This window comes from Antechinus flavipes, chromosome 2 (assembly GCF_016432865.1).
Source record: "Antechinus flavipes isolate AdamAnt ecotype Samford, QLD, Australia chromosome 2, AdamAnt_v2, whole genome shotgun sequence".
In the NCBI taxonomy this organism is placed as follows: domain Eukaryota; kingdom Metazoa; phylum Chordata; class Mammalia; order Dasyuromorphia; family Dasyuridae; genus Antechinus; species Antechinus flavipes.
The window spans coordinates 324745429-324760820 of record NC_067399.1 but is presented as its reverse complement, the minus strand read 5'-3'; the positions used below and the strand labels follow the sequence as shown (position 1 = coordinate 324760820).

Below are 15392 nucleotides of genomic sequence, written 5' to 3'. Positions count from 1 at the left end.
ACTAATGTAATAAAAGGAAATTTTGTCATGCTATTTATTTTTCACCCTTTTGTCAATTTGCCAAATATTGTTAAGTGCCTGAGTGATACTTGCTTGTTGTAGCTCCATTATGCTCTGGAGTTGTCATATGTTCTCATCTCATCTGGAATCTGGCTAAAGCTGATCATGTCTGGCACCAATGAGTGTGTATGTGTGTGTGTGTGTTAGGGGAGTCCCTGTGGGGCTGTTAGGGGAAAATAGGGAAAATAAGACTTCCTAAAGAAGGGTGATCTACTCCGGGTTAGAAACAGAGTAAGTTAAAGTTTTGATGTCAGATCAGTGATGGGATCAGCTGATGCATCCAAGTTGGGCAAACTCAGCCTGGGGGGAAAAAAAACCACAACAAAAAAGCCTCCCGTGTCAAAAGCAAACATTCTAATAGTAGGTTTATAGAAACAAACAATGTAAAAATACCTATTTTCAAGGAATTTTAATTCTACTGATAGTCAGGGAGATACTGCCTAAATCCCAAGTAAATAAATACAAAATATATGTAAATAATTTATTTTTTTAAAAAAACTTAATGGTATCTATTTTAAATTACAGGTACACATGGTTTTATTTTTTTTAAATTTTTTTTAATGTATTGATCTTTTGGTGTTACATTGACACAATTTGATCCCAGACTCCTTTTTCAGCCTGATTACACATATCTCCTCTCCATATTCCGCAAGTCAGCCAAACTAGCTGCCCACCAGAGGGCAGGCAAGTGTAGAACAGGGAGCTCCACTTAATAGTATTCCCTCCCTTTCCTCCCCCCTTTTCCCCCCCTTCCCCCCCGGTACCCCATTACATGTAAAGATAGTTTTTAACATTCATTTTTGTAAGATTGTAAGTTCCAAATTTTTCTCCCTCCTTCCTTTCTCTTCCCCTTCCCCAAGACAGCAATCAATCCAATCATACAATCATATTAAATACAATCATGTTAAACATATATCCATTAGTTACATTGTAAAAGAAGAATCAGAACAGAAGGGAAAAACCATTAGAAAAAAAATTCAAAAGTGAAAATAGTATGCTTTGATTTGCATTCAGACTTCATAGTTCTTTTTTTTGGATGTGGATGGCATTTTCTATCACAAATCTATTGGAACTGTCTTGAATCACTGTATTGCTGAGAAGAGTTAAGTCTATCATAGTTGATCATCACACAATATTGCTATTATTGTATACAATGTTCTTGTGGTCTTCTGGGATGATAATTTAGTATTTGACAAAAATTGCTGGGTAAATTAGGCAATAGTATGGCAGAAAGTAGGCACTGACCAACATCTAACATTCTTTACTAAGATAAGGTCTAAATGGGTTCATGATCTAGATATAAAGGGTGATATTATAAGCAAACTAGGAGAACAAATGATAGTTTACTTGTCAGTTCTTTGGAGAAGGAAGGAATTTATAGCCAAAAAAGAACTAGAGAACATTATGAAATGCAAAATGGATAATTTTGATTGCATTAAATTAAAAAGATTTTGCACCAACAAAACCAATGTAGCCAAGATTAGGAGGTAAGCAGAAAACTGGGAAACAAATTTTTTTTTACCGCCAGTGTTTTTGATAAAAGTCTCATTTATAAAATATATAGAAAACTGACTCAAATTTATAAGAAAACAAGCAATTCCCCAACTGATAAATGGTCAAAGGATATGAAAAGACAATTTTCAGATGAATAAATTAAAACTATTTCTAGTCATATAGAAAATGTTCTAAATCGTTATTGATTAGAGAATTGCAAATTAAGACAACTCTGAGGTACTACTTCACACCTCTCAGATTGACTAACATGTCAGGAAAAGATAACGATAAATATTGGCGATGATGTGGGAAAACTGGGACACTAATGCATTGTTGGTAGAGTTATGAACTGATCCAACTGTTTGGATCCATTCCCAAAAGGCTACCAAACTGTGCATATTCTTTGATCCAGCAATGTCTCTACTGGGTTTGTATTCCAAAGGGATCATAAAAGAGAAAAAAGTACCCACGTGTGCAAAAAGAGATAAAGGAATAAACCATCTTGCTAAAAGGTACTATATATCAAAGGATACAAACAATTTTCATATGAAGAAATTAAAACCATTTTTAGCCATTGTTGGAGTTGTGAATTACTGAGTGAAGTGAGCAGAACCAAGGGAACATTATACACAGTAACAAGATTATGTAATAATCAACTATGATGAATTTGGCTCTTTTCAATAATGAGGTGATTCAAGTCAATTCCAATAGACTTGTGATGGAAAGTGCCAGCCACATTCAGAGAGAGAACAATGGAGACTAAATGTGGATCAAAGCATAGTATTTGCACCTTTTGTTATTGTTGTTTGTTTGCTTAGTTTTTCTTTTTCATGTATTTTTTCCCTTTTGATCTGATTTTTCTTGTGTAGCATGGTACATAAATAAATAAATAAATTTAGAAGATTTGTACATATTTAACCTATATTGGATTGCTTACTATCTTCTTGAGGAGGAGGGTGAAAGGAGAGAGGGAGAAAAATTTTTGGAACATAAGATTTTGCCAAGGTGAATGTTGAAAACTATTTTTTTGCATGTATTTTGGGAAAATAGAATACTATTAAAAAATTTAAAATGTTCTCCTGGTTCTGCTCACTTCACCTCAGTCCATATAAGTCTTTCCAGGTTTTTCAGAAATCTGCTTGCTCATCATTCTTCTAGAACAATAATATTTCGTTACATTCATATACCACAATTTATTCAGCCGTTCCCCACTTGATGGGCATCCCCCTCAATTTCCAATTCGTTGCCACCACAAAAAGAGCTGCTATAAATATTTGTGCACATATGGGTATAAGGAAGTGATTTCAGAAGGAAGAAAATGCTAATAATAAATGAGAATAATACTAGTTATATGGCATCTTAAGGTTTGCAAAGCCTATGTTGTTCCATGAGATAATACCTAACATTTGCTAATAATATTATAGCAAGGGGGATTAAGAAAGGTTTTATGTTGAAGATGGCATTCGAGCTGTATTTTGAAGGAAGTTAGGGATTCTATATAGTGGTGATAAGTAGGGACTGCATTTCAGTTATGGGGTACAACTTCCAGAGTTTTCTACTTGTGGGGTGTGGCCCTGAGAGGAGAGGAGGGGCAGAACACAGCAGCTCCCGATAGGGAGTAGGAGCTCCCTATTCTACACTTGTCTGCCCTCTGGTGGGCTTTTATGACACAACAACAAGGCAAACTGGTCAATTGAGAACTAGGTTGAAATCTTGAGTACTGCAGAACTTACTTAGTTGGATTCATTTCCCAGCGTTAGCATATTCTGGTGGTTGGTTGGTTGTTGCTCTTCATGCTCAAAAGGAGCAAAATGACATCACCGTTAGAGTCAAATTAGAGTGTGTCTGATGGTTGCGAAGGCTCTGCTACAGGTTAGACACAAATAGTTCTTATGAACATTGGGGGTGTATTCTCTAACTTTGTGCATCTCCCCCTTCTTTTCAGACAATTCATTTCTGCTTTGCTCATAGAGCATAGCACTTCTTCTGATGGGCACACCATGCTTGCCGATCCTGTGCCAGTATCTCCCATGTCATACAATCAATTCTAAAGTTCTTGAGAGATTTTGAGAGTGTCTTTGTATTGCTTTTTTTCTGATCATCTTGTGAGCACTGTATGTCTTCTCCATTAAAGTGTCTTTTTGGCAAGCATACATTTGATATTCGAACTGTGTGGCCAGCCCAACAGAGTTATGCTCCTTGCAATAGAGTTGGGATGTTTGGCAGTTTAGTTCAAAAAAGGATCTCAGTCTTTCATATCTTAACCCTGCAAGATAATCTTCAGAATCTTCCTAGGACAATCCACAGGCATATGACAATGAAGTTAGCACAACAGCTCTGTAGATCCATTTTACTCTTGCCATCCCAGTAATACTGAACCCATGTCTATAGAAAAGCAAATTCTCCTTACCTCTCAAGTGTGACCTCCCCCATTCCCACACATTTCAAATCTATACTTCCTCAATATCCCAGATCACCCTCCTTTCAATATATCATCTGAAGCTCCTGCAAAATAATCATTAAAAAAACCCAACTTCTTTTCATTAAAAAGTATTCTGAATTAACGAAAAAAAAGAAAGAAAAAATTATTTCTCTGTACAAAGTGGAAGAGAAAAAGAGGATTATGTGTGAAAATGGAATCTTCATTACATAGTTTTTTTAATAAAACTCTTACATTTTACTTTAAAAGTTGTCCTGCTTATCTGTGTTTCCTATTGAACTATCTTTAGATCTGTGCATTTCAAAAATTGTTTCAATGACTTTTTTTTCTATTTTTCCCAACTCTGTTTTTAGCTCCCATCTTCCTTCTCTTTCTCTCCCCCTCCAAAAAAAAAAAAAAAAAAAAAAAAAAAAAGCACAGTTCCTGCAATGCCATTGCAAATCCATACATATGCCATATCCAAAAATGTATGTCCAATTTTGTAGATTATTATGAAGTGTGTAGCATGCTTCTTAATCAGCCCTAACTTCCTTTCAATTTATATCATTTGTATCTTAGTGAGTTCAGCAGGGGAAGGAGGAACTAAGAAAAGCTTTCTGCAGAAGATGCCAGAAATTTTAAGAGGCAGAGATGAGAAAAGAAAGCATTCCAGGCATGAGGGACAGTCGACCAGTGCAAAGACAGTGACAGAACATGGAATATCTTGTGTGAAAAATAATAAATAGGCTATAATAGGTCTAGATCAGAGAGGGCATGGAGGAAGTAATGTATAAGAATAGAAAGGGAGGAAGAGGTCAGATTATGAAAGGCTTTACATTCTAAGTGACTTTGCATTAGATATTGGAGGCAATTGGGAGCTGATAGTATTTATAAAGTAGAAGAGTGATATGATTAGACTTACACTCTAGAAAGATTACTTTTTAAAAAATTTTTATAAAGCTTTTTATTATCAAAACATATGCATGGATAATTTACACAACATTGACCCTCTTGCATAGCCTTGTGTTCCAGATAGAAAGATTACTTTGATGGCTATGTAGAGGGTTCATTCAGAAACAGAGGGTTTCTGTTGGAAACATACTTGAAGCAGAGAGGACCTGAGCTATAGAGATGACTGTGTGAATGGAAAAAAAGCATGGAAGATGTTATGATGGGAGAAATGACTGAATTTATCAAGTAGAAAGATAACACTGAAAACCTGGGTGACTAGGTTCAGTGGCTCTCAAACTTTTATTCTCAGTATCTTCATGTTGTTAAAAAACTATTGAGGATCTGTTCAAAGAGTTTTGTTCACATGGGTTATATTTATAGCTATTTACTATATTAGAAATAAAAAATGATTTTGAATTTGTAGACCCTCTGAAAGGGTTTCAGAGACCCCAGTAATTCTTTGGACTACACTTTGAGGACCACTGAGGTAGATGATGATGCTTTTGACAGTGACAGTATAGATGCAAGATTAGGGCTGAATATATAGATCTTAGAATTATCTTTGGCTCATAGAGTTGGTAATTAAATCCATGAGAACTGATGAGATCAAGTGAGATAATATAAAGGGAAAAAGGAAGATGGCCCAAGATACAATCTTTCAGGATAACCAAATTTAGTAGGCCTGCCATTGATGAAGATTTAGCAAAGGAGTTTGAAAAAGATTGGTCAGACAGGAAGGAGAAGAACCAACAGAACACATCATATCTAGAGAAGAGAGAATTTTCAAAAGGAAGTGATCATTAATGTTTAATGCTGCAGAAGTTAAGAAGGACAAAGATTGAGGAAAAAACACATTAGATTTAGCAAGAAGAAATCTTTGGTAATTTTGGAGAGAGCAATTTTAGTCGAATGATGGGATGGGAGGCCAGTTTGCAGGAAATTTAGAAAAGAGTATAAAGAGAAGTAGTAGAAGTACCAATAGTAGTTTCTTTTTCAAGGAGTATAGCTGAGAGGCAAGATAATGGGAAGACAGATAATGGGCATGTTAGGATTAACTGAGTTTCTTTAGAAAATGAAGGACTTTTAGTATTTGCTGAGTGGAAGAAAATAATGGAAAAGGGAGATAGAAGATAAGAGAGAGAGTGAGGATTATTGATTGGCAGAATAGAGAGGAGAAAATGGAATCAAGGGTATACAGAGGGAGGTTGGCCTTGACCAAGAAAAGGGACATCTCTGAGTCTGGAATGAAAGAAGAGGAAGTTGGTAGATGGGAGATGGGTGAAATACGTGACATGAGGAGAAGGCAGAGCTCTTAGAAAGTGGCCTGAATTTTATCTGGTGAAATATGAGGCTAAAGAGAAAGAACTGATGAACTCTAAATTCATATTTTAAAGTTTAAAAAAATTATTATTTTTTTTATCTGGTTTTATTTTTGTGCAACATGGCTGACATGAAAATATGCTTTGCATGACTTCACATGTGTAATCAAAATCAAAAGGCTTGCCTTCTCAAGGAGGGGGAGAGGCAAGAGAGAAATCAAAATTTTTAAAACTGTTAAACTTTTTTAAATATATAATTGGGAAATATTTAATCAAATAAGTAAAAATATGTTTTTAAAATGAGGCTAGATTTTTATCTTGAACTTCCTCATTAGTTGGTTAAATGTTGCCCATTGTTCTTGAAAAGGACTACAGTGATATAGCTATATTATAGTTGTTACACTGTGTCTTACTGAGACCTATCAAATCTGAACTTTGCCATTACTGCCAAGAGTACCACTATCTACTGAGAAGATTACCTCACTGTTAATTGAGAGAAAGCCCTACTGAGATTAGATAGCCTAACTTTGTAGTAGATTCAGGCAACACAATTTCTTCATTTTCTGCAGTCAAGGTTTAATTAGGTGATTGACCAAGAGGCAAGAGATTTTAAAGATGTTAGAATACTACATCTTTAACCAAGTCTTAGTTAGAATAATAAATGTTTAATCAAGTTGGGAAGGGAGGAAACTATAGCTAGTGCAGAGATGATGATCTGGGAAACTCATGGGGTTAAGAGTCAAAAAGTATAGGGAGAGATAGAAAGATAAAAAATTGTGACCAGATAAAGGAATTTTGGGGTTTAGGAACATAAAAGTGTAACTTTTGTGGATCATGTTAAAATCAAGAATTTTCTTGTGTATAACTGAGGTGGAGTGGAGAAGCAAAATATGGAAGTTGAGTAGTTTAAGAAACTGGAAAATTAGGGTATTTGAGGGAACATCAATATATATTGAAGTGCCCTACTATGAGGGCAGGATCTGGGGAGACTCTGTGAGTTAAGAATTATGTTTATTGAGAAAGGAGGAAGAAATTTGTGGAAGTTGTAAATCTCAAAAACAAGTGGTTGCTAAGTGAGGAGCAAAGAGGATTTGAATACTGGAAAGGGTGGTCAGAGAAGCATAATTTTTATGTTATGTTCAAAATGTTTTATTATAAATTTGTAATAACAAATTTTATTGAATAAAATATAAGCTAAGATTATTTACATAGATTATTTTGTGAAAAGTGATCGAATGGTGTAATTTTTTTTTTTGCTAAAAAAAGAGACTTTGCTACATAAATTTAGAAAATCACTTATCAATATTATTCATAGGTGAAATTGCAGGAGATAGAATATGTTGCTAGCCTCATCAATGTCACCGGAATAGAATTTAAGAAAGGGAATGACATTAAATAGGAAAGATCTAGAAGCAGGTTTCTGAGAGTTAAAAGTTTCAGCTCATCAAATATATTTGAGCACAGAACAAATTATTTTATTAGTTGTTAGCCTGTGCAAGTCACTTAAGTTCTCTCAGCATCAGTTTCCTAATCTGTAAAATGGACATAATTATAATATTTACCTCAGTGGGTTGTGGTGAGATTTAAAAATTAATAAATGTTAAGTGTTTTGTAAATAGCAAAGTGACATATAAATGCTGTCCTTCTGGAGGAAACAGAGAGCCATTAAGGATTTTCCAGGAATGTGTATGTGTGAGCACTGTCAAATTGATGGATGGATAGAAGATGAATTCATTCTTTTTATCAAAGCTCTTCGATTTTTCAGAAAACCTTCCTATTGAAAATGCATTCAGAAGGCAAGTGATCAGTACCATTAAGAATGCTGTCCATAGACCTTGAGTCTTCTGCATAAGCTCCGACAGCTTTAACATTCCAAATGACAAGCCAACAGTAAGTGGAAACCTCTTGGGCGGAGTTACTGCACGGGGGCGTGGCGATGATTGCGTCACGTTTCTGCGCCTGCGTTACCGTCCGTCGCTCAGAGGCGGAGTTTGGAATGCGGACCAATCACATCGTGGACTCTGCGCCGCGGAATATTTGAGTGGTCGGGCAGTGCTGAGTGCCGGCCTTTTCCCTCTTCCTCTGTATTTCATAGTTTTCCCAATGGAACTGTGGTCAGTGGTTCCTTTAGTCGGGCTGTGGAGGCCCAAGCGAACCACGTAGCTTTTTGTCAACATGAGTGGCAGGCCTAGGACTCTCTTCCAAACTTGGGGCTCCAGGGTCACACGTTCTATTCGTTCCTCATCCGGGGACGGCTCTGGAGCCAGACGGCCTCAGGGCCTCGGGGCCTGCGTCCCGGCAGTGGTGGAGGACCCGGAGCCGGAACCGGAGCCGCCGGAGGACGACGATGAAGTGCTGCTGGTGGCAGTATACGACGCCGAGCAGCGTTCGGGCGGTGGCGCGAGCCCGGCTTCTCCGGGTCCCCTGGAGGACAGCGGCTTCTGCTCCGCGGCCGGAGCGGTGTGGATTTATCCCACCAACTTCCCTGTGAGGGACTACCAGCTGCGTATCTCGGAGGCGGCCTTGTCCTGCAATACTCTGGTCTGTCTGCCCACCGGGCTGGGGAAAACTTTCATTGCTGCCGTCGTCATGTACAATTTCTACCGCTGGTTCCCCTCTGGCAAAGTGGTCTTCATGGCTCCCACCAAACCCTTGGTCGCGCAGCAGATCGAAGCCTGTTCCCGGGTGATGGGCATCCCGCAGTGCCACATGGCTGAAATGACAGGTATTCCGAGAGGATTGGGAGGGTAGTCCTCAAAAAAATAGCTTCCTGTTCCCATCAAAATGCTGCTTTACCTAGCTTCACCTCTTCACTGAGGTTAGCCTTGTGCATTAAATACACTCAGCATTTATTTATTGTCATTTATTGTTAACATTTATTAAGTCCTCACTAAGCACCAAGAATTGTACTAAGTGTGGGGATATTAAAAAAAAAAAAAAAAGGCAAATAAAAGGCTTTGCCTAAGTTGGGAAACAATAAACAGGCAACTATGTCCAAATGAGATGTATACAGGATAAATTAAAGATGAACTTATCGGGAATTAAAGAGGAACAGGAAAGATCCTTGATTTTTTAATAATAGCTAACCATATATAGTACCTTTTACATTGTTGCACTAGCTCCTCATTGCATTCTTGTTGTGATGTAGGTAAACAAGTAGTAGTATCTCAATTTTACAAATTTGGAAATAGACTGTGAGATGGAGTTACTTGCTCAAGTTTACCCAATAGTTAAAGGGAAGAGTCTGACACCAGATCCAGAAGAAAGCTATAGCTTTCCTGATCTATAGTTAACTTGATCATAAATGGGATGATGATAGTAAGTGGGAATGGTGGCATCTTATTTCTGCCTCAAAAAAAAAAAAAAAATCAAACCCAACTCTTAGCCTTTTGATGCCTTAGATACTTGGAAGAGATCGTTCATTAGGCCAAGGTCTCCTGTTTTACCCATGTCCAGTCTTCTTGATCTATATCTGACCACTGGACCCAGATGATTCTGTAGGGGAAAAAATGAGACACTTGACCTTGCACAGTCTTCATTAAAATCGAATTTACTCTGATGCCATGGTCCTTTTTGAGAATGAAGGGCAGACAACAACAATATATGTTTAGATTTTCATTCACCACATGTATAAGTGAAAATTAACTTTTAGGGTTTTTCCCTTGTCATCATTCCTTTTAGTTATTTTGAATCTTTTTAAATGTCTTATTTTTTTTAGGTCTTTTGTCCTCTAATATAATAGCTACTTTGATGTTTAGGCCCTGATGTGGAGTTTTGAGATCAATAAAGCCAGTTAGTACAGAAAAAAAATCACTATGAAAAATGGGTCAATTTTTTTTCATACTTTATTAAGTGTAACAATTTAGAATCTTACTTGTTCTTATTTTTTTCAGGTTCTACTCAAGCTTTCGCCAGGAAGGAAATATGGCATAATAAAAGAGTTCTTTTTCTTACTCCTCAAGTTATGATAAATGACCTTTCTCGTGGAGCCTGTCCTGCTGTTAAAATTAAATGCCTAGTTATTGATGAAGCTCATAAAGCTCTTGGAAACTATGCCTATTGCCAGGTAATGATTCTATTAGTATTTTTTCCTGCCCTGTCACTATGTCTTATCCTTATTCTTCCAACACAACCATCCTCTTCTACCTTTTCTCCATCCCCTTTTCTGGTACTATAATCTTTACTAACTAATCTGGAAAGCATTTGTCAATTGACAGCTCTGTTGTTCAGATTCACAGTCTTTATGACTTCCTAGGCCAAAATTTCTTTTTCTAGCCACCAGTTCAATGTATCTTTACCACATATAATATAAACTCTATGAGAGTAAGGATTGGTATTCTCTTGATCACCGAGGGACTTTGGATCTCATCTACTGGCTACTGCTAGCCTTGCTAATAAATTATTATGCTTGGAAACTGTGCCTCAGTTTCTCTTCATTGCATTATTATTGTGACATCATATGCTTGGCACATTAGGAATTAGAATTCCTAATAGGCTTCCTAATTAAGAATAATTGTTGAAACCTATATTGTCTCCTGAAGTTTAGATTGTAATCTTTTTTTTTTCTGAGACATTTGGGGTTAAATGACTTGCCCAGGGTCACACAGCTAAGACGTGTTAAATGTCTGAGACCAGATTTGGACTCAGGTCTTCCTGATTTCAGAACTGGTGCTCTATCCACTGCACCACCTAGCTGCCCCCTAAACTATAATTTTAAAATGCTTTTTTCATAATCTAATAACCTTCTGAGGGTACCCATTGCCTATGGCATAATCTTGGCAATAATTTAGGACAAAATTGATAGATGGACATATTGAAGGAAGGGAGAGCTGTTAGCAAAATATTGTAGTGGGAATTAACGGACATAAAAGCAGAATTTGTACTTTCCAAACTATGTAACCTAATTAAAAAATCATAAACAGCAATTTTGAAATCAGTTTACTCAATTTTTAAGAAGAATTGATTATTAAAAATTGGCATTTAAAAAATTTGCATTTAAAGTAATCATTTTATGTTGTGGGTTCTGGCCTCCATACTTTTTGGTATAGCTTTTCAGAGACCACGGACTCAAGCATTTTAAAGTATTGATTAGATTAAAAAACAGAAAAGAGTTTTAAAGGTCTTGGAGAGAAAAAGAAAATAATGATAGAACTAAGCAAATTTACCTTGCTTTTTAAATTCATAGTTTCTATACATTTCAGCTCTTTGCTTGAGGTCCATTAGCTCTAAAGGTTCGTTTTGAGGGCCTTTGAAATTTGATAAGTATGTTAATTTCTGCTTTGTGCTTTTAGGTACTTTTTTCCAAGGAATTTTTAAATTGTGAATGAGCATAGGTAGCTACTGAGATAAATTAGGCCATTTATTTGGAAATATATATATGCATATATATATATTTATCAGTAATTATATTGTAGATTCAAAATTGGGCATTCATTCTTAAAAACTGAGCTTGGTTCTTCAGACATCATCTTGGAAAAACGTATATTTATTTGTAAGCTTATATTTTTATATATTACTTTTTAACTTAAATGTTTAAAGAGACCAGTGATTTTATCAATGTAACTATTCTCTTTTCTGAAAGGTAACAGCCTTTCTGACTTAGTATATGTTATTTGAGAGTTATAGTTAAAAAATTCATTACATTGCCAAACTGAAAATGAACTTCTTAATTTAGTTAGCATGGTCCTCAGATAGCAGATATGTAATCTTTTGCTGGGCTCATCCATACTTAGTTTTACCGGTTTGTTAGGATATGTCAAAGCTTGTGTTCTGCAACTATAACAACATTCAATAACCTAGGGTCACTAGCACTACCTTCCACACCCCAAATTCAGTATCGAGAACAGAACCTTAATAAGATATATATTTAAATTCTTTTATAATCTTCTGGAATAGATAATATGTTGACTTCTATGACAGTACATCTAAATATAGGATATTAATATTTATTATTTTTTAAAAATTAATACTTGTAAATGAAAGATAAAACTGACATTAGTGTTCACTTGTTTCCTTTAAAAGCTCAAGTAAAAAAATTCCAAAAGTACCTCCAAAAAATGTGCTCTTTCGAAAACTAATAGTAGTAGTTATGCTAATATCTAGAAAAATATGAATGTGACAGTGAGAAATGTGGTAAGGAAAAGTGTTTTTTTTAAGTTTGGTAGAAACATTTTCTCAAAATGTTTTACTTTTTACTTTTAAAGTAAAAAATAATCAAGTACTAAGTACAGATTTGAATATTAGACATGGTTTTGATTGTTACTGTAAGGCATTAGCCTATTATCTGTCATTATTACATTTAAATTAAAGACTATATATATTCAAAATGTTATTTACAAAGATTTTTTTTTAATGAATGTTTGTTTAATTACATGTACTCAAAATATTTTTCCTAGGTGGTAAGGGAACTAGTTAAATATACGAAGCACTTTAGAATATTGGCTCTCAGTGCTACACCTGGCAGTGACACGAAGGTAAGTTTGATGATTTTTCTATTTAATAAAAACCTAAAATATATAAGAATTGCCATCCATTGGACAATTAGATGGCACAGTGGATAGAACACCAACCCTGCAATCAGGAGGACTTGAGTTCAAATTTGACCTCAGATGTTTAATACTTCCTACATGTGTGACCCTGGATAAATCACTTAACCCCAATTGCCTTGCCAAAATAAAAAAAATTAGGCAGAGAAAGAATCCATATTTGATCCAGCCCATGATTATGGCATCAGGGAGCATAAAAGTAGACATGATTATCTTTATTGCATTGAAGGTATACAAAGAGTGTGGAAATATCCCATTACATTCCTAATTTCCCTAAATAATTTGTTGCGACAACAGTGAATTAAATGATCCTATTAAATTAATAAATTAAATTATACTTAGCCAATATTTTTGTCTGTGCTATCTCTATTTTAGAAGGTTAATATTTAAACTATTTTATTGATGACATAGTCCTTGCATTGAAGGTTCTATCTGTGCTTTTAAAAAATAACTCAAATACCTTCTTTATGAAGAATTCCCCAATGTCTTAGAGTTGGTATCTTTTTATCCAGGATAATAGTTTTTTAATTCTTTCCTTTGGGGGGGAGGGAAGGAGAAGCTTTGTCTCTTCCCATAGATTATGTATTTATATATTAGGGAAGGATATTATTTAACTGTTTAAAATTAGAGACAGCAAAGTGTTTTACATAGTTATATTAATATTTGATTTATTAATTGCTGAATTACTCAAGAACTACTTTACTTTTTTAGAAGCTGCAAGATTAGGCAACTGGCTTTCCAAATTGAGTGATATTAGAACCACAAACAACATTATAACATTTTGACTCACTGACAAAGAATAATTAGATATTTTACACTTCACTTTCAAATGTAGCAAATGGTGTGCTGCTCATTTTTGCAATTTACTTTGAAGTAAGTTTGTGTTGACTGATAGTGACAATGTCAAATTTGCACCTGTTGTGTCATTTCAAATTGGACTTCCTTAGTATATATTATACTAAATGATTTTTATGCTGGATTTCCTTTCATTTGGAGTTATGGGAATTACATCCACCAAAATCTGATATTTTTTGTCATTACTTTGTATTTCCCCCCATTCTCTTCCTCCTCCTCTTCCCAAACCAGGAGGCATACCTCTCACAGTTGGGAGCACCATGCACAGAATGTGAGACGTCCTAGGAGTGGGGGGAAAGGGGAGAATATTCTTTGAAAATCTTTTCTCCTACTATGATATATTATTTCTGGCATACTTAATTTTTTTTTTTTTAATGATAGCTTTTCGAAATAAATGTAAAGGTAGTTTTCAGCATTCACCCATACAAAACCTTATGTTCCAAATTTTTCTCCCTCTCTTCCCTAGAAAACAAGTAATCCAATATAAGTTAAACAAGTGCAGTTTTTCTAAATATATTTCCACATTTATCATGCTGAATGAGAAAAATCAGGTCAAAAGGGGGAAAAACACAAGAAACAAACAAAAAAAAAGAAAACACAATAACAACAACAACAAAAAGTAAAAATACTATGCTTTTATCCACATTCAGTCTCCATACTTCTCTCTCTGGATGTGGATATTTCTTTCCATCACAAATCTACTAGAATTGTCTTGAATCACCTCTTTGTTGAAAAAGAGTCCATCACAGTTGATCATCACATAATCTTGTTGCTATGTAGAATGTTTTCTTGGTTCTACTCACTTCACTCAGCATCAATTCATGTAAGTCTTTCTAGGCTTTTCTGAAATCAGCCTGCTCATCATTTCTTAGAACAATAATATTCCATTATATTCATATACCATAGCTTATTGAGCCATTTCCCAACTGATGGGAATCCACTTAGTTTCCAGTTTCTTGGTGTACTTATTTTTAAGTCATATTTTTATTGATATAGTTTGGTTTTATATAACTTCGCATTTTCCACTGTATCCAGAGAGGCAACATACTATAGCTGAAAGAATTCTGACTCTCTAGTCAAGAGACCTGGATTTGGATCATGTTTCTGGTGCTTTCCTGGCTCTGTGATCTTGAGAGTCACTAAACTTATTTGGGCTTGTTTCCTTTTCAGTAAAATGAAGGAGTTGGTCTAGAAGGCTCTAGAGATCCCTTCCTGATCTTTCCATTGAATTATTCCTTGTAACGAAGATATAAAAAAAGATATGAGTAAAAGAGTATCAATCAACTCATCAATCTGGTATACTTTTATAGATAGTAGATCCTTAAGGTGGGTTATGTAATTAGCATTCTAAAAGTGAGAAATTTCAGTATTTTAAAGAATTACTTTTGATTTCTGATGGTGATAGCAATCTTTTAAAAGCATTTTTTAATCTGGCTATAATTTAAATTTGCTACTTTCTGACTTTCTGTTGTTGCCCTAAAGCCAATTTAACCTATCTTTTTGAGTTGCTATTTTCCAGAGACACTAGACCCAAGGGTATGTGAAAGGATGACCTCCCTTATCCCTCTCATCCTTCCAGGTGACACAATGTGTTATTTGCATCAGTAGATGAACTCTTAGAATGAGACTTTGAGGGCTGAATCAGGTATAAGATGGGCACCAGTTGGTCTGCACCAGATTGATAAACTGATAGCCTTGTAGTTAAGCAGGCTATCATATCTTCATATTCTAACAATTCCCTAGGGAAAA

General features: G+C 35.3%; 1 protein-coding gene across 1 annotated transcript in view; it reads left to right on the top strand.

Annotated features, from left to right (window-relative positions):
• The first annotated feature begins 8418 nt into the window (after positions 1–8418).
• The window catches only part of FANCM (FA complementation group M), a 93261-nt gene continuing 86287 nt past the window's right edge, over positions 8419–15392 (top strand). The window contains exons 1-3 of the mRNA XM_051977697.1: positions 8419–8968; positions 10137–10309; positions 12639–12716. Of these exons, the coding sequence (XP_051833657.1) occupies positions 8419–8968; positions 10137–10309; positions 12639–12716 (801 nt within the window). The remainder of the gene's footprint in view (positions 8969–10136; positions 10310–12638; positions 12717–15392) is intronic.